This window comes from Oryx dammah, unplaced genomic scaffold (assembly GCF_014754425.2).
Source record: "Oryx dammah isolate SB20612 unplaced genomic scaffold, SCBI_Odam_1.1 HiC_scaffold_4, whole genome shotgun sequence".
In the NCBI taxonomy this organism is placed as follows: domain Eukaryota; kingdom Metazoa; phylum Chordata; class Mammalia; order Artiodactyla; family Bovidae; genus Oryx; species Oryx dammah.
In genome coordinates, this window is record NW_024070188.1 from 19,686,825 (window position 1) to 19,712,743 (window position 25,919).

At 38.8% G+C, this 25,919-nt stretch overlaps 1 protein-coding gene across 3 annotated transcripts in view; it reads left to right on the forward strand.

The window, feature by feature from the left end:
* MCM9 (minichromosome maintenance 9 homologous recombination repair factor) overlaps positions 1-25,919 on the forward strand; it is an 89,036-nt gene that overhangs the window by 49,118 nt on the left and 13,999 nt on the right. For all 3 annotated transcript variants that reach the window (XM_040238413.1, XM_040238412.1, XM_040238411.1), the window contains exon 8: positions 13,263-13,437. In XM_040238413.1, the coding sequence (XP_040094347.1) occupies positions 13,263-13,437 (175 nt within the window). The remainder of the gene's footprint in view (positions 1-13,262; positions 13,438-25,919) is intronic.

Sequence of the window (25,919 nt, forward strand, 5' to 3'; positions counted from 1 at the left end):
TGCTTCCTCCAGCCCAGCATTTCTCATGATGTACTCTGCATATAAGTTAAATAAGCAGGGTGACAATATACAGCCTTGACGTACTCCTTTTCCTATTTGGAACCAGTCTGTTCCATGTGCAGTTCCAGTTGTTGCTTCCTGACCTGCATACAGGTTTCTCAAGAGGCAGGTCAGGTGGTCTGGTATTCCCGTCTCTTTCAGATTTCCCACAGTTTCTTGTGATCCACACAGTCAAAGGCTTTGGCATAGTCAATAAAGCAGAAATAGATGTTTTTCTGGAACTCTCTTGCTTTTTCCATGATCCAGCAGATGCTGGCAATTTGATCTCTGGTTCCTCTGCCTTTTCTAAAACCAGCTTGAGCATCTGGAAATTGACGATTCACGTACTGCTGAAGCCTGGCTTGGAGCATTTTACGCATCACTTTACTGGCCTGTGAAATGGGTGCAGTTGTGTGCATTGTTTGGCATTGCCTTTCTTTGAGGTAGGAATGAAAACTGTATGAGAACCAAATTTTGATGTCACAAGAAAGGCTGTGTGTGTGGTATGTATATAGATACATGGTACATATGTATATATACATATGGTATGATGTTTTCTTTACTGTTTGTAAAAAGCTTTTAAATAACCTGTTTTTGATTCTTGCAACACTTTGGTATGGTAGCAAGGTAAGATTAGCCCCATATAACAAATGAGGACACTGCCGCTCAGGATCCTGCTCCCTTAATTGCTGACTTAGTGTTTCTCTATTTTCTCTCTACTGTGTCGGATAATATTTAAAGTGGACTTTATGGGTAGAAAAGCAATTGGTATAATTTCCTGGAAGAACCCACATGCTGGCAAACACTGTAGTAATGACTTGATTAATGAACTCTTACTGTGTGGATCACAATAAACTGTGGAAAATTCTGAGAGAGATGGGAATACCAGACCACCTGACCTGCCTCTTGAGAAATCTGTATGCAGGTCAGGAAGCAACAGTTAGAACTGGACATGGAACAACAGACTGGTTCCAAACAGGAAAAGGAGTACGTCAAGGCTGTATATTGTCACCGTGCTTATTCAACTTTTATGCAGAGTACATCATGAGAAACGCTGGACTGGAAGAAACACAAGCTGGAATCAAGACTGCCGGGAGAAATATCAATAACCTCAGATGTGCAGATGACACCACCCTTATGGCAGAAAGTGAAGAGGAGCTAAAAAGCCTCTTGATGAAAGTGAAAGAGGAGAGTGAAAAAGTTGGCTTAAAGCTCAACATTCAGAAAACGAAGATCATGGCATCCGGTCCCATCACTCCATGGGAAATAGACAATGAAACAGTAGAAACAGTGTCAGACTTTATTTTTGGGGGCTCCAAAATCACTGCAGATGGTGACTGCAGCCATGAAATTAAAAGACACTTACTCCTTGAAAGAAAAGTTATGACCAACCTAGATAGTATATTGAAAAGCAGAGACATTACTTTGCCGACTAAGGTCCGTCTAGTCAAGGCTATGGTTTTTCCTGTGGTCACGTATGGATGTGAGAGTTAGACTATAAAGAAAGCTGAGCGCCGAAGAATTGATGCTTTTGAACTGTGGTGTTGGAGAAGACTCTTGAGAGTCCCTTGGACTGCAAGGAGATCCAACCAGTCCATTCTAAAGGAGATCAGCCCTGGGATTTCTTTGGAAGGAATGATGCTAAAGCTGAAAGTCCAGTACTTTGGCCACCTCATGCGAAGAGTTGACTCATTGGAAAAGACTCTGATGCTGGGAGGGATTGGGGGCAGGAGGAGAAGGGGACGACCAAGGACGAGATGGCTGGATGACATCACGGACTCGATGGACGTGAGTCTGAGTGAACTCCGGGAGATGGTGATGGACAGGGAGGCCTGGCGTGCTGCGATTCATGGGGTCACAAGGAGTTGGACACGACTGAGTGACTGAACTGAACTGAACTGAGGAACAAAGCTCCATGAATGAGGTTTGCCCAGGTAGGTACTGGGGGTGAGAGGAGGCTGCAGCCAAGGCAAAGCTGTGGGAGCTCCCCATTGAAGCTGCAGATGCCAGGCTCCCTGTTGCAGGAGTGACTGGGAGGTGGGGGACGATGGATCTCGGAATGCATCCTTATGCTTTTAATAAGGTTTTCATGTTCATTACATAAAGTACATGCTCCTCCTCCATTCTCTGCTCCACCTTATTAACAACAGTTTCCCTGTTTTGATTTCGGTGCTACCCACCATTAGGTTACAAGTTTGTTGAAGAGAGAAGCTGTGTCTGGCCCCTTACCCAAGCTGGGCTATACTGTTAAATACCTTTTGGATCTCATCCATATTAGTCCGCTTTCTGAAGCACTATGGTTACGTTTCTTGTGGGCAATCTGTTGATGTTAACATCATGGTATTGTTTCTGACCAGAAGAATATGTATGGAAATGCTTGATAATTATCTTGTTTTTTGTATCTAGTTTTTAACCTTGTGTTCTTAGTCCTCTTATAAATGAAGCTCCTAAACTCATTTCCTTCTAAACTCAGTCTCTACTTGGAGTCCACTGTCCTTCGTGTTTTACATTCCATCGTTTTCTCTTTCACTCTCCACCTGTCCCATTTGTTAGAGGCTTTCTCCTTTTCCTGGTACCAGGAAGAATTCAGTGATAAGTAAAGAGAGGACTCAAATCTTTAAAACATCTTCACACTAGACCACCGTTTGCACAAAGCCACCGCTCAGCATAGCAGCTTTTTTAGTTGGTTACTATAGAGACAAATGACATAAGATGGAGTCAACGCTTGATAGAAGCTAGGCAAGTAATCTTCCTGAGATTGGAGGGAGACCTTATACACAGGGTTGTTTAGAAAAGGTAGAAGACTAAAAAGGATAGGAAGGGGGAAGGTTTCAAAAATGAACTAATAGGTGATTAATTGGTAGATTTTGTTGGTAGAATTTGTGCTTGTTAAGGCCTTGCATCCAGCATACACAGAGTGTATCTCCATATAGCCCCAGTATGATTATACGGTGATTTTTTAAAAAACTATTTATGTATTTATTTCGCTGCACCAGGTCTTTGTTGCAGCATGCGGAATCTTTGTGATACGTGAGAGCCAGTTCCCTGACCGAGGATCGAATTCATGCCCTCACTGCCCCTCATTCGCTACCCCCACCCCTACATTGGCAACACAGAGTCCTACCACCGGACCACCAGGGTAGCCCCAGTGATTTTTTTAATAACAACTATATTGCTATCAACATTTATATACAAATTTTCATTTTTCTGGGTCTATGCTTAAGAGTGGAGTTGTTGAGTCATGTGGTAACTCCTTATGAGGAACTACTAGACTGTTTTCCAAAGTATCTGCACTATTTTATGTTCCCACCAGCAATGTATAAGCTTCCCAATTTCTCCACATCCCCATTAACACTTATTATGTCTGTCTGTCTGTTCTTTTTCTGTTATTATTTCTTTCTGATTATAGCTGTGGGTGGTGTGTGAAGTGGTGCCTCATTGTGGTTTTGATTTACATTTCCCTGATGGCTGAAGAGGGGATGAACATTTTCCATTTGCTTGTTGGGCATTTGTATATCAGCTCTTTTGGCCATTTGAAAAATTGGATTGTCTTTATTATTGGGTTGTGAGTTCTTTATATATTCTAAATAAAAGTCTCTTATCTGAGTCTTATGAGAGACTTGTACTTAGCAGGTTTGGAAAAATTTTCTCCCATAGTGTGGATTATCTTTTCATTTTCTTGTGGCTGTCTTTTGCACCACAGAAGCTTTTTGATAAAGTCCAATGTGGTAATGGCATAAAGATATAAGCTAATAGAACAGAATTAATTGTCCAGAAATAAATCCATACATTTATGGTCAATCCATTTTTGATAAGGGTTCCAGAACAATTCACTGGGGTAAGAAATTGTCTTTTCAAAACTCACTGCTGGGAAATTGGACATCCAAAAGCAAAAATATAAGTTTTGACCCCTGTTCACACAATATGCAAAAAATAATTTAGACTGAATGAAAGACTTAAATGTAAGGTGCTAAAAGTATAAAACTCTTGGAAGAAAACACATCAAAGGCATCAATCTTCTGACCTATGATTAGGCAGTGTTTTTTGAGAAATGATTTAAAAAATACAAGCCAGAAAAGGCAGTGGATGTATGTGAGGTGTTTTTTCATTTATTTAAGACATCTTTAATTTCTTTTAACAACATTCTGTACTTTTCACAGTATAAGTTTTATATACGTCTTTTGTTAAATTCATTTCTAAGTATTATTTTTAATGCTATTATAAATAGAATTACTTTATTATATTTTCATATTCTTCACCTTGAAGTATGTAGACACAATTTAATTTTAAAAATTGATTTTGTATCCTTCAACCTTGAGAAACTCATTTGTTAGCTGTGATTTAATTGTAATTCTTAGGATTTTCTATCTGTAAGATCATGCCATCTGCACACAGGGATATTTTTACTGTTTCCTTTCCCTTCTGGATGCCTGTTATTTCATTTTTTGTCTTATTGCCCTTCCTAGAACCTCCAGTACTCTGTTGAACAGAAGTAATGAGAGTGAACATCCCTGTCTTGTTTCTGATCTTAACAGGAATACATTCAGTCTTACATCAAGAATGATGTTAGTTCTGGGTTTTTTGTAGATGTCCTTATCAGAGTGAAGTTCTCTTCTGTTCCTGGTTTGAGCATTTTTTCATGAAGTGTTGTTGAATTTTGTCAAATACTTTTTCTGCTTCTATTGATATGATCATATGATTTTTGTCCCTTATTCTGTTAATGTGAAGATATTACATTAATTGATTTCTAGATGTTATACCACCAATCTTGAATTCCAGAGATTTATCTCACTGGATCATGGTTATATAGTCCTTTTTATATATTGCGGGATTCGGTTCAGTAGTATTGAAGATTTTCGTATATATGTATTCATAAGAAATATTGGTCTTTAGTAGTCTTGTGATGCTTTTGATTTTTGGTGTATAGGTAATACTGTTCTCATAGAACAAGTTAGGAAGTGTTTCCTCCTTTTCTACTTGTAAAGAGTTTGTGAAGAATTCATACTAGATTCTTCTAGTGTTGAAGCCATCTGTGTGTGGGTTTTTCTTTGTGGGTAGTTTTTAAATTACTAATTCAATCCCTACTTACTATACATCTGTTCAGATTTTCTTTTTCTTCTTGAGTTAGTTTTGGTAGTGTCTATTTAGAAATTTGTTAATTTCACGTGAATTATCTAATTGGTTAACCTAAAGTTATTTGTTGTTTCCCTTTGTAATCCTTTTTGTTTCTGTAAAGTCATTGATAATGTCCCGTCTTTGATTCCTGATTTTAGTATAATTTTGTTCCTCTCTTTTTAGCTTGGTCAGTGTAGCTAAAATGCGTCACCTTTTGGATTCGTGAATTTTCTCTGTTTTAACGTTCTGTCTCAGTGATTTCTGTTACAGTACACATTACCTCCTTCCTTTTGCTAATTTGGGTTTAGTTTGCTCTTCCTTTTTTCCAGTGTCTTAAGGTGGCAGCATAGATTTTTGACTTGAGATCTATCTTCTTTTTTAATGTAGACATTTATAGCTGTAAGTTACTTTGTAAACACTGCTTTAGCTGCATCCCATTAATTATGGTATGTTGTGTCTTCCTTTTCCTTCATCTCAGTTTTTTCTGATTTCCTGTTGTCCAGCCACCTATTCGTTGCATGAATAACATAGAATTTGTTTCTATGTTATTTCTGACAAGTGGACTTTCCACTTTTGCTTAAAGATTACCTTGATTTCTTACTTTACAAGGTAGCACATTCCTTTTTAAACATCTTCAGATTTCCAGCACTTCCCTGTAAAATTCTACATATTGGTGTGTAATTCTTTTGTAGCCACCCTAAATTAGTCTTACTGATCTTCCATAGGATAGTTCTTTAAATACTTAATAATTGCTTTCTCTTCTCTAAATCTTTGTTTCTGGCTAACCAACAAACCTATGCTACAAGCTATTCTTTCAGTGCCATTATTTTCCATGTCCTTCGTTATTTTACTTTTTTATTAGTATTTCTTTTAAAATTTGGTATTTCAAAGTCGATATTAATACTCAGGAGTCAGCAACTTTTTTCTCTAAAGGACTAGGTATAAATATTGTAGATTTTTGAAGGCCTTTCAGTGTCTGTCATTGTAGTGTGAAAACAGCCATAGACAGTATGTAAATGATGAACGTGACTGTGTTCCAAAAAACTATTTTTGCAAAAACAGGTGGTTGGGCCGAGTCTTGCTCACAGATCATAGTTTGCTGACTCCTCTCTGGATATTATCTAACCAGTGCAGAACTTGGTGTGATTTTATCTTCATTTTTGAATGCTAGTCTTGCCTTAATGCATTTTTTAGACCATATTGAAATATTCTGAGGGAAAGTTGTATATAATTTTCATTTATGCTCCTCTAGGGTAAGGCGGGGGATTCCTTAGTGGCTCAGACAGTAAAGAGTCTGTCCACAATGCGGGAGACCCGGGTTTGATCCCTGGGTTAGGAAGATCCCCTGGAGAAGGGAATGGCAACCCACTCCAGTATTCTTGCCTGGAGAATGCCATGGACAGAGGAGCCTGGTTGGCTACAGTCTGTGGGGTGGCAAAGAGTTGGACATAACTGAAGTGACTTAGCACGTGCGCGTGCACACACATAGATAAGGTGGTTTGTTTCCTCTACTTTTTTCACCAGTTTTTTTCTTTGCCTTTGATTTTCTAAAGTTTAAGTCATATGCCTAGGTATAGTTTTGTTTAGTGTTTTTCCTGCTTTATAGTCGCTGAGTTTTTTGGATCCATGGTTTGGTGTCTGACATTAATTTAGAGAATTTTTCATTATTGCTTCAAATGTTGCTTCTGTAGTTTCTCTGTTTCTTCTAGTATTCCCATTATACCCATTATATGTATGTTACACATTCTGTAGTTGTTCCATACTTCTTGGGTATTCTGTTCTGTTATTTTCCAAATTTTTTCCTTTACTTTCCAGTTTTAGAAATTTCTGTTGACTATCTCTGGGTCAGGAAGATCCCCTGAAGTAGGAAATGGCAACCCCCTCCAGTATTCTTACCTGGAAAACTCCATGAACATAGGAGCCTGGCAGGCTACATTCCATGAGGTTGCAAAGAGTCAGACATGACTGAGCACACACACATATAAGGTCCTCCTTGTTCTCAGAGATTCTTTCCTCAGCCATGTCCCTTCTACACATGAGCCCATCAAAGGCATTCGTCATCTCTAGTGATTTTGATCTCTAGAATTTCTCTTTCATTTTTTCTTAGACTTTTAACCTTTCTGTTTACAGTGTCAGAGACAAACTTGGTATTCAGTGTGAGAGCCTGGTAGAGCTCCTGGAGGTGAAATTCACAAAAGTATATGTACCCATGCCCTCCGTGACTGGGTTCCTAAGGAATTTTTAATTTTCAGAGTTGTCCTCATTGAGCCTCTAGAAGTTTGCCAGTTACAGTTCAGTTTTCTATTCCAGCCCTGGTGCCCATGGAGGCTTCTGCTCTAGTAAGTTATAATTCTCCATCTTTCCAATTTCGGGGGCAGCAGTTTGCCCTGTGACCTCATTCCTTTGATGGATCAAAGAACAGTTGTTGATTTTTCAGTTTGCTTAGGTTTTCACTTATTAGAGTAGCAATTTCTAAGCCCCTTAAGTGCTGGGCCAGAAATCGGAGTAGCTCACATAGCTTTTTTCCCTATGTTTTCTTCCATAGGTTTTATATTTTTCATTTAGGTCTTTCATTCATTATGAGTTAATTTTTGTATTAAATATGAAGTATGGAGAAATACTGACTTTTTATCTTTTTGCATCAGGATATCCAGTTGTTACAGCACCATAGGTAAGGTGGTTTATTTCACCTATGGCTTTTTTCAAGATTTTTTTTCTTTACTTTTGATTTTTTAAAGTTTAAATTGTATGCCTTTTTAAAAAAGGCTCCATTCAGTAAAGAAGCAGAGAAATCAGCAATCCACAGAAGGTATAACAAAGTCAGCAGTAAAGTCAATGAAAATGTGTACAGGCTTGGTGACCATCAGATCAAACACACCCAAGGTCTCCTATCTCCCGGACTTAACAGGAGAGCCTCTCCTTACATCTGTGGATTGCTGTCCTACCCCTGTAGAGGTCTTACAGTAGATTTTAACTAAATTCTCTTAAGTACTCAGACTTTTTCTGAAACAAAGCTACAGGGCAGCTTTTAAAGGAAAGTCAAAATACGTGAGGGCTATTGACAATTTAAAGTATGAAAAATAGTGGCCAAGCTTTGGAACTTGAAACAAAATTATACAGTGAAAATTTCGCATTGGACTATTCTCTAGTTCACTTCCAAGAACAAATATTTTAAAGAACTGTAGCAATGGCACCCCACTCCAGTACTCCTGCCTGAAAAATCCCATGGATGGAGGAGCCTGGTTGGCTGCAGTCCGTGGGGTCACTGGGAGTCGGACACGACTGAGCGACTTCACTTTCACTTTTCACGCATTGGAGAAGGAAATGGCAACCGACTCCAATGTTCTTGCCTGGAGAATCCCAGGGACGGGGGAGCCTGGTGGGCGGCCATCTATGGGGTCACACAGAGTCGGACACGACTGAAGTGACTTAGCAGCAGCATAGGTTCATTTAGCGTTTTCCTGTTTTTCTGTAGCACAGAGTCTTAGTAGCTTAGTTGTGTCCAACTCTTTGCAATCCCATGGACTGTAGCCCACCAGGCTCCTCTGTCCATGGGATTCTTCAGGCAAGCATACTGGAGTGGGTTGCCATTTCCTCCTCCAGGGGATCTTCCCAACCCAGAGATTGGACCTGGGTCTCCTGCATTGCAGGCAGATTCTTTACCGTCAGGGCCACCAGGGAGTTTCATTTAGTGTTTTTCTGTTTTGCTGTAACACAAGGATATCAGATTATCCTTCCTCCATAGAATTGCTTTTGCATTTTTATCAAAAATTACTTGACCATACATTTGTGGGGCTATTTTTGGACTCTATTCTATTCCATTGTTCTGTCTGTTTATATCTTTTGTCCAGTATCACACAGAATTGATTACTGCAGCTTTGTAATAAATCTGGAAATTGAGTCATGTGAGACTTCCTACTTAGTTTCTTGTTTGAGTCTTCTATTTTCTTCTGTATGTAAATTTTAGAATCACCTTTTCAATTTCTATAACAAGAAAAATCCCCCTGGAATTTTGTTTGGACTTGCATTGAATCTATAGAGCAATTTGGAGAAACATCTTAAAAGTATTGAGTTTTTCATTCTACAAGGCTGTCATCACCCTGATTCCAAAGCCAGGCAAAGACATTACATAAAAAGAAAATTATGGGTCAGTATTACTGATGAATATAGACACAAAAATCCTCAACAAAATTCTAACAAACGGTATCCAACAACACATTAAAAGGATCATACACCATGATCAAGTCAGGTTTATCTAAGGAATGCAAAGATTCTTCAATATATGCAAATTAATCAATGTGATATACCATATTAACAAAAATAAAGATCATGATAATCTCAGTAGATGTAGAAAAAACTTTAGACAAAATTCAAGACCCATTTATGATACAAACTCTCCAGAAAATTGGCATAGAAGGAACCTACCTCAATAATAAAGCCCATATATGATAAACCCACAACAAACATTATTCTCAATGGTGAAAAATTGAAAGCATTTCCTGTAAGATCAGAAAAAAGGCAAGAGTGCCCACTCTTGGCACTATTGTTCAACATAGTTTTGGAAGTTCTAGCCACAGCAATTAGAGAAGAAAAAGAAATAAAAGGAACCCATATTGGAAAAGAAGTAAAACTCTCACTGTTTGTAACTTACATGATACTATACAGAAAAAAACCCTAAAGATTCTATCAGAAAGTTACTAGAGCTAATCAGTGAATTTAGTAAAGTCATAGGATACAAAATAAACACACAGAAATCCCTTGCATTTGTATGCATTAACAATGAAAAATCACAAAGAGAAATTAAGGAATCAACCACATTCACCATTGCAACAAAAAGAGTAAAATACCTAGAAATAAATCTATCTAAAGGAGACAAAAGAGAACTATATACAAAAAAGAAGTGAGAGATATATACAAAAAACTGTAAGACACTGTAAGAAAACTATAAGACGCTGATGAAAGAAACCAAAAACAATATAAACAGATAGATTATACCATGTTCTTGGATCAGAAGAATCAGTGTTGTGAAAATGATTCCATATTGGAGTCACACTACTACCCAAAGCCATTTATAGATTCAGTGCAACCCCTATCAAATTATCAGCGGCATTTTTCTTAGAACTAGTACAGAAAATTTCTGTGGAAACACAAAGACCCCAAATAGCCAAAGCAACTTGAGAAGGAAGAATGGAGCTGGAGGAATCAACCTTCCTGACCTCAGACTACACCACAAAACCACAGTCATTAAGACAGTAATAGTACTGGCACAAAAACAGAAATATAGACCAATGGAACAAGGTAGAAAGCCCAGAGATAAACCTACACACCTATGGGCACCTTATCTTTGACAAAAGAGGCAATGATATATAGTGGAGAAAGACAGCCTCTTCAATAAGTAGTGCTGGAAAAACTGGAAAGCTCCATGTAAAAGAATGAAATTTAAAACATTTGGTAACACCATACATAAAGATAAGCTCAAAATGGATTAAAGACCTAAGTATAAGACCAGAAACTACAAAACTCCTTTTAGAGGAAAGCATAGGCAGAACACTGACATAAATCACAGCAAGATTTATGACCCATCTCCTAGAGTAATAGAAACAAAAACAAAAATAAATGGAACCTAATTAAAATTAAAAGCTTTTGCACAGCAAAGGAAATCATAAACAAGATGAAAAGACAGCTCTCAGAATGGGAGAAAATAATTGCAGATGAAGCAACTGACAAAGGCTTAATCTCCAAAATATATAAGCAGCTTATGTAGCTCAATATCAGAAAAACAAACAACCCAATCAAACACTGGACAGAAGACTTAAACAGTCATTTCTCCAAAGAAGACATACAGATGGCCAACAAACACTTCAAGAATGCACAACATCGCTTATTAGAGAAATGCAAATCAAGACTACAGTTCTGACCTCACACTGGTCAGAATGGCCGTCATCAAAAATCTACAAACAACAAATGCTGGCGAGGATGCGAGAAAAGGGAATCCCCTTGCACTGTTGGTGGGAATGTAAATTGATATAGCCACCATGAAGAACAGTATGGAGATTTCTTTCAAAAGTAGGACTAAAACTACCGTAAGACCCAACAACCCACTAGTGGGCATACACCCTGAGAAAACCACATTTGGGGTGGAAGGGAGGTTCAGGAGGGAGGGGACATTTGCTTTACTTCACTGGTAAGAACCTCCAGTATGATTTTAAATGAGTGATGAGAGCAAATCTCCATGCCATGTTCTGATCTTGGGGGCAAGGGTTGGGCTGGGGGTAAACATTCAGTATGTTAGCTGTAGGATTTTTTATAAATACTCTTTATCAGACTGAACAAACTACCTCTGTTTCTTTGTTTCTGAGCACTTTTTTTTAAAATCATGAACGATTGCTGAGTTTTATCAATTTTTTTTTCTGTATCATTGAGGTGGTTGTTTGCTTTTTCTTCCTTAGTTTGTCAATAAATTGCAATGATTAATAGTTGAATGTTGAGTTACCCTTGCATTCTCAAGATAAATTTCACTTAGTTATGATTTGTTATCATTTTATATATCCTTTTATTTGCTTTTATTATTTAAGGGCTTTTTGCATCTGTGTTAATGAAGGATACTGATGTGTAGTTTTAATGTATCTTGATCTGTTTTTAGTAATCATGATAATGCTGGCTTCATTAAATGAGTTAGGAAGTGTTCCTTGTTTCTCTATATTTTTGAAAGTTTTGTGTAGAATCGGTATTATTTCTTCCATAAATATCTGGTAGGATTCACCCTGAAGTCATCTCAGCCTGTATGTTGCATCATTTTTAACTACAGAGTCAGTTTTCAAAGTAGATACAGGATTTTGCAAGATATCTATTCCTTTTTAGATAAACTTTGTCATTTTATATATTTTAGAGAATGTGACTATTTCATCTAAGTTAGAACATAGAGTTGTTCATTGTATATTCTTATTACTAATGTCCTTAGAGTCTATAGTGATGTCCCCTCTTTCATTCCTGATATTTATAATTGTGTCTTTTATTTATAACTTTTCTTCTTTTTCCTCCATCAGTCTAGCCAGAGATTTATCCATTTTTATCAACAATAATTATTATAATTACTCACTGTGTATCTTACACCTTTTAAAAAGCTTTATTTATATTCTATTTGAATATCCAAGAATCTTTAAGTAATATTTTCTATCATTATCCTTTTTTTATTGATAAACTGAGGCCTAGATAAATAATATGTCCTTTTTTTATTGTAGATAAGTAAACAGAGACCTCAGAGATACTGCACATTCTAGACCACTGCAGTAAAGCAAGTCTACAGGAAATTTTTTGGGTTCCCAATTCATATAAAAGTTATATTTATACTATATTGGAGTCTATTAGATATATAGCAGCATTACATCTCAAAAAATACATACTTAATTAAAAGTACATACTTAATTAAAAGTACATAGTTAATTTTAAAGCACTTTATTGCTAAAACATGCAAATCATCATCTGAGTAAGTCATGATCTTGAGTAAGTCATGATCTTTTTGCTGGTGGAGGTTCTTGTCTTGATGTTGATAGCTGCTGACTGATCAGAGTGTTGGTTGCTGAAGGCTGGGGTGGCTGTGCCAATGTCTTAAATAAGACAGTAATGAAGTTTGCTGCACCAGTTGGCTCTTCCTTTCACCGGTGATTTTTCTGTAGCAGGCAGTAATATCTGCCCACAGTAGAGCTTTGTTCAAATTGGAGTCAATCCTCTCAAATCCTGCTGCTGTTTTATCAACTAAGTCTATGTAATATATAAATCCTTTGTTGTTCTTTCAATAAGCTTCGTAGCATCTTCAGCAGTAGATTCCATCCCAAGAAATCACTCTCTGCCCATCATAAGAAGCAACTCTTCATAAAGTTTTATCATGAGATTGTAGCAATTCAGACACATCTCCAGACTCCGCTTCTAGTTCTAGTTTTCTTACTATTTCCACCGCATCTGCAGTTGCAGTAGTAGCAGCAAAGATCACTGATCACACATTACCATAAGAAATGCAATAATCATGAAAAAGTTTATGGTATATCAGCTTCGTAGTTATCAGACATGCTTTCCAAATAAGAGCTAACATAGCTTGCTCATTTCCTTAGGTCTGACGGTAACTGCTGTGAAAGACTCAGGAGAATGGAATTTGGAGGCGGGAGCATTAGTCCTCGCAGATGCCGGCCTCTGCTGTATCGATGAATTTAATAGCCTCAAAGAGCACGACAGAACTAGTATCCACGAAGCAATGGAGCAGCAAACCATTAGTGTTGCTAAGGCTGGGTAAGTGTTTCTTTTCTCTAGAATTTATGGGAACAGGGAGATTAGTTCATAGATGATTATGGGAAAATGTGAGCCATATGGAACTCCAAGGTATATGTTTGGTCCTCTAAGAGGTTTATCAGTGAACCGCCATGTTAGTTTTCCCATGGAGATACGTGAAGAAGTAAAGATGAGCTGTTGGCAAAAAGAAAGGTAAAACTGTAAATGTAAATTGACTTAATTCTTGGAGGGAACCTATGAAGAACTTTCAATGCAGCATTCAATTCAGTAATTGTGTATCTGTCTTCTCTGGGCACGTACTGTGTTAGGAATTTTGAAAGGTTCGGGAAGAAACTATAATTTCTGCTTTTGATGGCATTCTCCTTATATATCCAAATGCAAGATTTATCACAGCATATGGAAAACTAATAATGTATATTAGCATAAGATGAAATACCTACTATGACTCAAGGAGGCTCAGAGGTTGAGGTATGTAAGCCCCTGACTGACTGCACGTGACCAGTGAGGAGGAAAATAGGTAGGTTCTGATAGGAATCCATTTGCCCAGGCCCTGAGGTGGTTGTAAGAAACACATCTGGCTACAAAGGCTGACTGTCAAGCAGGCTGCCAGGCCATCCAAGCAAAGAACAGAGCCAGAACTATCTTAACCCTATTAGAAATGTAAGGCCAGCTGACCAGGCAGATAGGGCTGGCGGCACAGTCTTCAAACAGTAGTGGGTACTTGGGAGCCAAGCAGACGCTGGTGGGTAGGGATTCTGTGAAACCGATTCATATACACTCACAAAAAAGGAAAGAGGAAGGGTGGTAAGAGAAAGATATGCCCAGAAGAAAAAGATTCAAGAAGAAGCTGCTGCTGCTGGAGTGGGTTGCCATTTCCTTCTCCAGTGCATGAAAGTGAAAAGTGAAAGTGAAGTCGCTCAGTCATGTCCAACTCTTCGTGACCCCATGGACTGCCAGGCAAGAGTACTGGAGTGGGGTGCCATTGCCTTCTCTGCAAGAAAAAGCCAGGCAGAACCATTATCAGGTCTACTCGCTTCATTCAATGAATGATCATTCAGAGCCTGCCGTTTGCCAGGCACTGGGCTAGACACTGAGTAGTACAGAGATGAATACAACACCATCCTTGAAGTGTTCACTGTTTTGTTGGGAAAGATGGAAGAGCAGCAAAGGGATAAGTCCATAATGAAAGTGTTATAAGAGAAGATACTTTAGAAGAATTATTGTTTCTAAACTCTTCATCAGAGAAATTAGAGATACAGTTTACTAAGTGTCTTCAAGGCTACTTTCTCTTCTCATTATGTCTCTCTTTAGTTAGCATGTTTGCTCGTTGATAGAATCTGTGGTTTGTTTTGATATGCCTTTTCCAGAGGCAATCTGGGACATTTTGAAAGATTCCTGTAGCCTGCCATGCTCCTCTGTTCATGGGATTCTCCAGGCAAGAATACTGGAGTGGGTTGCCATTCCCTTCTCCAGGGGATCTTCCCGACCCAGGGTTTGAACCCAGGTCTCCTGCATAGCAGACAGATTCTTTACCACCTGAGCCACCAGGGAAGCCCCAATTAACCCTTAACCATCAGGAAAAACGGGAACAAGTGCCATGAACATGTTTTTGAAAGGGAGAAAATTAGCAGTACCCTAGGATAGGCCACAGAAAAAAATCTGTGAAAGAGAAAATGCTTTATTAACTGCTCGTACTGCCTTAGCCTCTACTAAGTGTGAATTCGTATGAACTTCTTGTGTTATCTCCATAAGTTCTTATAACTCAACAGTGCCCCCACAGATGGGACAGTCTTGTCGTAAGCAGAACTGCTTCATGCACCAGAACAGTGCTTTTCACACTATTTGTGGTGACGGGCTGGCTTTATTGTTTATTTTTCAGTCTGTCACAGAGCAATATTTTTATAAAATGCAATAAAATTATTTTTTAATGAAATGACAAAGCAGAGACATACAAAACGTAAGCCTAAATTCTTCTTCCACTTGGCTTATAGAAAGCTGTACTTCTCTGCTCCTAATGAGAAAAATCCAGATAGCCCACAAAGCTCGTGACTTTCCAACCATATCTGAGAGCTGATTCATAAGGAAATCACGGGAACTCAATTCCAAAATGGGACAAGCCCCTCCTAGGAGAGCTGAGGCACACAGACTGCTCACCTTTGACAGAGCATGAGAGAAACCGGCGGCGGCCATAGAAGCAAATAAGCAGAAATAGCTACAAAATGTTAAATTTCCTGAAGTCCAAGTGTGGGATAGCATATAAGTTTAGAACGACTCTCGACCCCAAGCCCAAGGGGAGTTCTCACATGTAAGCTCTTCTCCACAGGACTCCACAGATGCTCACAGGAGAAATTGAGACACACACACCACCACCACCCCCCCCAGCTTTGCTCATCACTCACGCAGGCCTGCTTGCTGCTGGGGACGGGGCACAAAGTTCTGCTGCTCACGCAGGTACACCTCTCATACAGACCAAAGCCTTTAACTCACTGAGGCTAGGGCAGCAAACCCTCTCATCGCCAGGGCCCCTGGACGAGGGCTAGAAGCAAAAACCCCTTCTGCCTCAGGGGGAGTTTAGAGAATCTTCCTTCTTTCGCTCTCAAAGGAACCGGGCAAAAAGATGCTGCTTTGGGGAGAAGGGCAGAAGCATAAGCCATCTTCTCCTAAGGGGAGGGCAGGCAGATCTCTTGGGTCCAGGATTCTTAACCAGTACAAAGCAGAGGTGTGTACCACTCGGAGGATTCTCACCCGGTACAAAGCAGAGAGGTCTGCACCACCCGGAGGATTCTCACCCAGTACAAAGCAGGGAGGTCTGACCACTGGGAAATGAGAGAAAGACCCCTTCTACCTGAGAAGCATCACAGATACATGACAGGGTTCAGCTGCCACCGGTGGGACAGGCAGGAGGCCTTACCACTCTCCCGCCTGTCTCCTCTGAGAACAGGTACACAGCGCCTGCCAAAGACCAGGAGGCCAGGAAGCAGCCTGGCCTCCAAATAAGTCTAACACCAGTGACGAGCAATAGCAGTCTGCCACTGGGAAGGTGCTCATCCCCAGTGAGGAAGTGAGGAAAGAGACCCCTCTGGTGCAGATGTGCAGTGACTCCTGGAAGCTGAAAGCAGAGCAGAAACTCAGAGAATAATCTTCCAGCTTTGCACCACAACCTCCACAGTAAGCAGAGTAATTACTGCAGTAATTCAACACCAAAAGAATTGGAAGTCTGTGGTGCACTGAGGGTAAAAATTGTAACTGCAGTACCAGTGCTCATACCAGCTGTGCCAGCCTTATACTGTACATGAAGTGGTGTGCTATTATTCGAGCATGGACCATAATCAATTAAAGATACAAACACTAGAGCAACGACTAGAAAGTAAAAGAGATTAAAACTAATAAGTGAGTTGTAGAGATGAAATGACATCATAAATAATTCAAAAGAAGACAGGGGGAGAAGAAAAAAGGAACCAAGAATAGATGAGCGAATTAGCAAGGTGATAGATTTATTTATTTGTTTACTTGGATTGCATCAAAATTTTAAACTTCTGAGTATAAAAGGATGCAACAGAGTGAAAAGTTAACTTGTTAAGTTGGAGAAAATATTTGCAAATCTGAAAAGGAATTAATAACCAGAATATATAAAGAATTCCTACAACTCAGCAGCACAAACCAATCAAGTTAAAAACTGGACAAAGGACTTGACACTCATTTATCCAAAGATGATATATACATGGCCAGCAAGCACATGAAAAGATGCTCAGTGTCACTAATCATTAGGAAAATCGGCAAGTCAAGCACAATGAAATATCACTGTACAAATGTTCAGATGGCGATCGTAAAAAACACAAAAACACAGAAAAGAACAAGTGTTGGTGAGGGGCTTGGGTGGAAATATGAAATACAGAATGCTGTGGCTACTATGGAAAGGGGTGTTGTGATTCATTTTCAGTTTTGCAAGATTAACTTCCAAAGACTGGTCACACAACAGTGTGAATGTATTTAACACTATTGAATGTACCCTTAGAAATGGTTAAGATGGTGAATTTTATGATAGGCATTTTTTACCACAATAAAATGTAATATACAAATTTGAAAAAAATATAACCCATTCACATTGTTATACTACCATTTATGTACTTTTTAAAAAGAGTTTTCTAGCCAATATCATCAAGGTCAGGATGAGAAGACACCTGAAACTGTCCAAAATTATTTTACTTCACTTGTATGTAAAGGTGTTCACAGGGCACCTTGTGTTTATGAACTCAGTTGAGTCTCCAAAATAGTTTCAGAATTATTACACCACCTCTATTGTCAATAACACCAACCACAAAGAAAGTAAGTAATATTCAGGCCTTCTTTGTGGTCTTTTTGAGTTTAGAATATATTGCACTATGGTTATATACGATCAGGGTACAAGTTCAAAAGTTAGTTGAGTTCTTTTCTTTGTGTGGTCATATTACTGATTTGATATACAGTTAGGAAACATGTTTTTAAACCTATGTTTGCGTTCACTTTTAGAGTTTGCCTCTCATTCTTTTCGGTTTGTTTTCTGAATTTGTAAAATATATTTCAAAAATCAAAATTATTATATCAGGGACCTCCCTGGTGGTCCAGTGGCTAGAACTCGGCGCTTCCATAGCATGAGGAATGGATTCAATCCCTGGTCAGGGAACTAAGACCCCCACATGCCTTGAGATGCAGTCAGAAACAAAACTTTTGTATCAAAGAGGTTACGCTCCTATCCCTACCTCTTCCGTTCTATTTTCTCCTGTCCCTTACATAAACCTTTTTCACTGGTTTCTGATTTAACCTATTTTTTTTTGCAAAAATAAGCAGAAACGTGTCTGTGCACATGCATCTCTCCCCTCTTCTTATGTAAAACATGTCATAATGTAAATGCTCTTAGGCACTGCTTTAGCAATAATTATTAGATGTAGTGTTCTTATCATCATCTCTTTCCTATTTTATAAGAAATTCTGCAATTTTAGTTTATACATCCCCTTTCTCACAAGATTTGTTTTAAACAGTTTTTAACCTCCAGGTAGAAGGACCTTTAGAAAATTACTGGTTTTTTGATGGTGCTATTAATTTCTGATTTCATTGCATTCCAGTCAGAGAGTGCTATTTGTATTATTTCTACTTTAAGGAACTTCCTGAGGCTTTTTTCTCTGTGGCCTGACACTAGGAGAGTTTCATGACTGGCCCATCTGTGCTTGAGAAGTTGTATTCTCTATTATCAGGATGTAATACACAGAAACACACATTTAAACTATACCTTATAAGATCTGCTATATCTTTACTTAATCTTTTATCTGCTTGATGTGTCTTAGGCTGAAAGTGGTTTGTTAAAATCTCTTGCTGTAACTGTTTGTCTGTTGTTTTCTCTTTGCATTTCTCACATCAGAAACTTTGAATAACACTCTGCTTTATCAAGGTCATTGCTTTAGCTTTGCACTTCGTGTTAATGCTGTGTGGTCTGAACTTTAACTTGCCTTATACCAAGATCACAACTCCTGATTTCATATTATTTACATTTGCCTAGTATATCTTTGCTTCTTCCTTTATGTTTAGCCTTTTGATTGTAATTTGTTCTCTTATATACACCATAAAGTTGGTTTCACTTTATTTTGTTTTGCTTTGTTTTACAAGTAACCTGAAAATCTTTTTCTTTTAATATATGAGTTAAGTACATTTACATTTATTGGTATTAGCAATATTCTTGATATCAAGTACTTCATTTTTAAAAATGCTTGCTGTGTTTCTCTTTTTTTATTTGTTTGACATTTAGGAAGGTTGTATTTTTGTTATACATTAGGGGTTGGCAAATTTTTTGTGTAAAGGTCCAGATAACTATTTTAGGCTTTCGTGGGCTATATTGTCTCTTGTCTCTCTTACTCACCTCTGCTAATGCAGACAATATGACTGCATCAATATGTCTATAATGTATACAGAATAAAGAAGCCATAAACAGTATGTGTATGAATGGGTATAGCTGTTTTCCAGTGAAATTTTACTTTCAAAAATAAATGGAGACCTAGATTTGACCTACTGGCTGTAGTTTGACACCACCTGTAGTTGACAACACCTATTCTAGGACTTACCTATAAATACTTTTTATAATACCTGCATCCCCTTTAAATAATATCCTTTGACTGTACTTCATTACCCATGTGATAACCACTGAGCTTGTTCTACTTTCCCTTTTCTCCCTTCTCTTTGCTATTAAAAAATGGTTATATTCTTTATACTTTGTCAGGACAAATAACACTTGTATTTATATACTCTTCTTCTACTTTTATGCCTTCATTTTTTTTCTTAGACCTAAAATTAAACATACTGAAGACTCACCATCAGTGCTTTTGCCAGAGTAGCACCATCATCTCTTGGTTGAATGAAGCTCTCCTCACACAGATTCCTTGGGAAGAGGTCCTGAGTTCTGTACTGACTTTGTGCATATTTAAAACTATTTTTCATAGCTTTGATACTTGAAAAAAACAGCATGATTGGATATAAAGATGCAACCTTACGCTTTCTTTCCTGTAGTCCTGCTTTGTATATTGCATTGACAAGTTGAGTGCCATCCTGATATCCTTTACTTTGTAGGCAATTTTATATTCTTGCCTGAAGGCCCAGAAGGATGTTTTGTCTTTGCGGTTTAAGCATAATACTTTTACTAGGCTGTATCTCAGTTGATTATTCTTGGTCATTTTTTTTTAGATGTTAGTGAAATGTAAAGGCTCTTTGAAATGTAAAAGGCTTCATTTCTTTTTGGAAATTTTTCTTGAATTATAGTCTCACATATTCTATTCTTTGTTTTTTTATTTTTCAGAAATCCTAATTACGTGTGTTAGGTCTTTTTTGCCTAGATTCTATAGCAACCGATATTTTTCTTAGACTTTTTAGCTCTTTTGTACTTCATTTTTATTGCCTTGGCATTTTTATTCCTCCCCTTAGCACCCTTTTTTATACTTTCATTCCTGTCTGTCCTCTCTTTGGCACCCTAGATTTAAATGTTTATTTCTAAAATTACTTTCTCCCTCTCTTCACCCATTTTCTTCCCTGAGTCATCTCTGGATATTCATCTTCCTCTTTTTTATATTTTTCTGTTCTGAGTTTTTGATTTCTGATTTGGAATGATTTTTCATATGTACAAATGTTTGTTTAGGAATGTTTAAGTGAGGGTATTAAATACAGATTTCTTCTGTGAATTTTTTAAGGGAATGTTGGGATGGGGTTTTATCAACTAAGGTATTTTGATTCTTGTGGTAATATATATAAATATTACATCTTATATAAATATTACTCCAATTCATTTTAAAATGTCTTATCTTTTCCTGAATCATTTATAGTAGTTATTCTGTTAAGGTGGTAGTCAGAGGTTTGGATGGTGTACTAGTTTTTAGTTCAGAGTAACCTCAGTTCAGTCCATTTTACTTAATAGAGTTTTTTTCCTGAGGTTTATGACGGGCGATGTGCGTAGATTGATGTGTCTTCTGATTTTGTTTCTCATTTGTGTTGTAGGATCTTTAATATCTATAGCTTGTCTCCTTCAGGACTCTAAGGGACTCCTCTCCCTTACATCTCCTCCATCTACTCCAGGCCTGCCTCCTCTGGTCCCAGGAAGTTTCAGGGTCCTCTGTGGGGCTCCCTTTTTGTGATGATGGTTTTATCTGTGTTCCTATGAGGAACCTGTAGCCCTCTCCCCCTTTTCATTCAGTCTCCACTCATCTTCCTCTTCCAGTAAGGGCTCTCGATTAGCTTTGCTGGTTTCTAATATCTGTTTGGGCCTCCCTTGTGGCTCAGACGGTAAAGCCTCTGCTTACAATGCGGGAGACCCGGGTTCGATCCCTGGGTCGGGAAGTTCCCCTGGGGAAGGAAATGGCTACCCACTCCAGTATTCTTGCCTGGGAAATCCCATGGATGGAGGAACCCGGTAGGCTACAGTCCATGGGGTCACAAAGAGTCAGACACGACTGAGCGACTTCATAAATTCATAAATAATGTCTGTTTACCTGGAGGTTGAAGTTTGTAGTATTCTCTCCCTTAGCTAGCTTTCAGGGTTTTTGTTTTTTTGTGTATCTTATTTGCTGCTCTTATTTATCTATAAGGTCTACTTTCGCTGTCTTTGATTTATTTGTGTGTTTGTGCATTTTTTAGGCTTTTCCACCTCTCTTTAGTAGTTTGGCTTTCCCTCTTGTGTCCATTTCAAACGGACCTCAAGAGAGGCTCAGTTATTCATCCAGTTATAACATTATCATCCCTATTAGAAGCTTTGCGCAAGACCAGCTCAGAGGCCTCTGGCCAGTTTATTGCTTGACTATTGTTGGGTCAGGTCTCAATATCTGGTCCAGCCAGTTGTCCATGTATGGCCATTTCTGTAGATTGTGGAGTTATGTGCTTGGTGGGCATTCCAGTGCTTAGCCTGTCCAGGACTATAATGAGGACAGAAGAATCACTTAAGAAATACAGCAAAAAATAAGTCAAGCATCACTTGTAAGTACTAGTAGGTTTGTTGGTGCTGGGAAACAATAGCTTAGACAGGCAGCCAGAGTAGCCTGGTGAATCAGTCTAAATAGGTTGTCACTCAGTTGTTCAGTTGTGTCCAACTCTTTGTGACCCCATGGACTGTAGCACGCCAGGTTTCCCTGTCTTTCACCATCTCCCAGAGTTTGCTCAAACACATGTCCATTGAGTCACTGATGCCATTCAGCCATCTCATCCACTGTCATCCACTTCTCCTCCTGCCTGCAATCTTTCCTAGCATCAGAGTCTTTTTCAATAAATCGGCTCTTCACATCAGGTGGCCCAAACATTGGAGCTTCAGCTTCAGCATCAGTCCTTCCAGTGAATATTTAGGACTGATTTCCTTTAGGATTGACTGGTTTGATTTCCTTGCTATCCAAGGGACTCTCAAGAGTCTTCTCCAAGACCACAGTTTTAAGCATCAATTCTTAGGCACTCAGCCTTCTTTATGGTCCAGCTCTCACATCTGTACATGACTACTGGAGAGACCATAGTTTTGACTATATGGACCAAAGTTTAATGTCTCTGCTTTTTAATACACTGTCTAGGTTTGCCATAGCTTTTCTTCCAAGGAGCAAGCATCTTTTAATTTCATGGCTGCAGTCACCATCCACAGTGATTATGGAGCCCAAGAAAATAGTCTCTCACTGTTTCCACTGTTTCCCCATCTATTTGCCATGAAGTAATGGGACCAGATGCCATGATTTTAGTTTTTTGAATGCTGAGTTTTAAGTGAGCTTTTTTACTCTCTTCTTTCACCTTCATCAAGAACTCTTTAGTTCCTCTTTGTTTTCTGCCATAAAGGTGGTGTCATCTGCATATCTGAGGTTATTGATATTTCTCCTGGCAATCTTGATTCCATCCTGATTTGTGCTTCATCCAGCCTGGCATTTCACATGATGTATTCTGTAAATAAGTTAAATAAGCAGGGTGACAATATACAACCTTGATGTATTCCTTTCCCAGTTTTGAAGAAGTCTGTCGTTCCATGTCTGGTTCTAGCTGTTGCTTCTAGACCTGCGTACTGGTCTCTCAGAAGGCAGGTAAGGTGGTCTGATATTCCCATCTCTTTCAGAATTTCCCACAGTTTGTTGTGATCCACAAAGTCAAAGGCTTTAGTGTAGTCAGTGAAGCAGAAGTAGATGTTTTTCTGCAATTCTCTTGTTTTTTCTGTGATTCAGTGGTTGTTGGCAATTTGATCTCTGGTTCCTCTGCCTTTTTAAAATCCAGCTTGAACATCTGGAAGTTCTTGGTTCACGTACTGTTTAAGCCTAGCCTGAAGGATTTTGAGTGTTACCTTGCTAGCATGTGAAATGAGTGTAATTGTGCGGTAGTTTGAACATTCTTTGGCATTGCCCTTCTTTGGGGTTGGAATGAAAACTGACCTTTTCAAGTCCTGTGGCCACTGCTAAGTTTTCCAAATTTGCTGGCATATTAAGTGCAGCACTTTCACAGCTTCATCTTTTACGGTTTGAAATAACTCAGCTGGAATTCTATCATCTCTACTAGCTTTGTTCATAGTGATGCTTCCTAAGGCCCATTTGACTTTGCACTCCAGGATGTCTGGCTCTAGTTGAATGATCACACCATCATGGTTATCCAGGTCATCTTTTTTTTATAGATCTAAATAGGAGGTGGCTTTTTATGAGAAAAGTCTTGAACTCAGAGGATTTCAAAGAGATGGACAAAAAGAATGGCAGGGTTTTAAAAGACATACTTAGTCACAAGTACCTAGTGAGTTGTAAACTCTTGGTCAAACTCTGTATTTTGTAGTTCTTACAATTTCTCCCCAGATCATAGTTACCACCAATTATGTGATCTTTCTTCCTCCATTCAAGTTGTCCTTGTAGGTTTTTTTTTTTTCAACTTTTATTTTGACATCACTGTAATAGCTGTTATGTCACTTAACAGAAAAGTGTAAGAATATGCCACATGTTGGCTTTGCTTTTGGGCTGGCGGTTAAGTGTGCCCTCAGTCACCACTGTCCATCTGTCATCTCCTTGGTGGTAGGAACAAAGGAAAACACTCTTCTAGTTCCACTTGAGCGTTTGTGTTCATTTTTCATAGCACTGACTCTGGGTCACTCAATGACTTATGAAAAAGTTGGATCACCCTCCAATAGTAGCTCATCTAATTTTTTGGCCAGAAGTTTTCAGAGCCTTAAGTTCAGTCTCCCTCATTCAGTTCAGTCGCTCAGTCGTGTCCAACTCTTTGTGACCCCATGAACTGCAGCACGCCAGGCCTCCCTGTCCATCACCAACTCCCGGAGTTCACTCACACTCATGTCCATCGAGTCCACAATGCCATCCAGCCATCTCATCCTCTGTTGTCCCCTTCTCCTCCTGCCCCCAATCCCTCCCAGCATCAGAGTCTTTGCCAATGATTCAGCTCTTCGCATGAGGTGACCAAAGTATTGGAGTTTCAGCTTCAACATCAGTCCTTCCAAAGAACACCCAAGACTGATTTCCTTCAGAATGGACTGGTTGGATCTCCTTGCAGTCGAAGGGACTCTCAAGAGTCTTCTCCAACACCACAGTTCAAAAGCATCAATTCTTCAGTGCTCAGCTTTTTCACAGTCCAACTCCGACATCCATACATGACCACAGGAAAAACCATAGCCTTGACTAGACCGATCTTTGTTGGCAAAGTAATGTGTCTGCTTTTGAATATGCTATCTAGGTTGGTCATAACTTTCCTTCCAAGGAGTAAGCGTCTTTTAATTTCATGGCTGCAATCACCATCTGCATTGATTTTGGAGCCCAAAAAAATAAAGTCTGACACTGTTTCCACTGTTTCCCCATCTATTTCCCATGAAGTGATGAGACCAGATGCCATGATCTTAGTTATTAGAAGCCCGTTAATCTTCCTGATAGAAGGTGTACAGTTAATTGCCAAGTGTGGACCTTTTCAGAAAATGTGTCTAGAGACATAAAGCATGTCAAGTTGTTCATCAGTAAGCAGGTAAGATGAGTTAAGTATGAAAAGGAAGTACTTAATCATGTATTCAACTAAAATAAAATAAGGATACTCTGAATTTTACTCTTGAAACACCTTACTGCTCTTCCCTCTCCAGCTCAAAGACTTCTTCCTCTGGTTTTTGTCCCCTAGTGTAGGAGTCCTCACTGAGCCATCATCATCAGATGTTCTGGGCCCACTCTCTGGGACCATGCCAAGATGTTCTTTGAGATATTTGATACTTTGCATCCTTTTGGGGAACTCTTGGATGGGTCTGCTTTTGTTTTTTCTCTGTCTTTGTCTCTCTTACATCTTAAGTGACTAAAGTCTGATTGACTTGTGAAGGAATTTCTATTCAAATTTTAGTCTCTCTTAAGGGTATTAATGTGAACCTCAGAATCAGAATGTCTAGCTGGCTGCCAAGGCTCCAGGGAATCACACAAATGTGTGTGGTGTGTGTGTGTGTGACTATATACACTGCACAGAGGTGGAGAGTTCTTCTAAAAAATAAGAATCACAATCTTAATTGTTCCATGTAACTGTGCCAATTCCACAAACTGTTTTTTGAGTTGAGACTGAAGTTTCTCCACGTGGGGGGCATGTACCTACAAAGGTGTATCATAAGCCGCTCACCCACTATTCCTCTGCACAGGGGGCTGGGAGAGAACCAGTCAGTATGATTTTTCAGTATAAAAGCTTGTTAGGGGCAGTCAGAATGGAAAAAAAAATGCTCAAGCCCTCAGGATGTCTACTAAGGATGTAACTTACAGTGTCAGTAACCAAAATATCAGTTTGATTGAATCCATATGTGGTTGAAAAGACCAGTAGTTTTATTGTGCTCTGTTTATGTTACTTAAGTCTGAGAACATTGTTAAAGTTTGGGAGTTTAACATCTTACATTTCGTCCTGGCTGCGAAATGAAGTGGAAGAGGAGACCAGGAAGAAAAGGATGCAGTGTGAGATAAAAGGGGTGTCAGCACTTTCATTTAGCTTCTGGAATGGTGCCAGTCAGT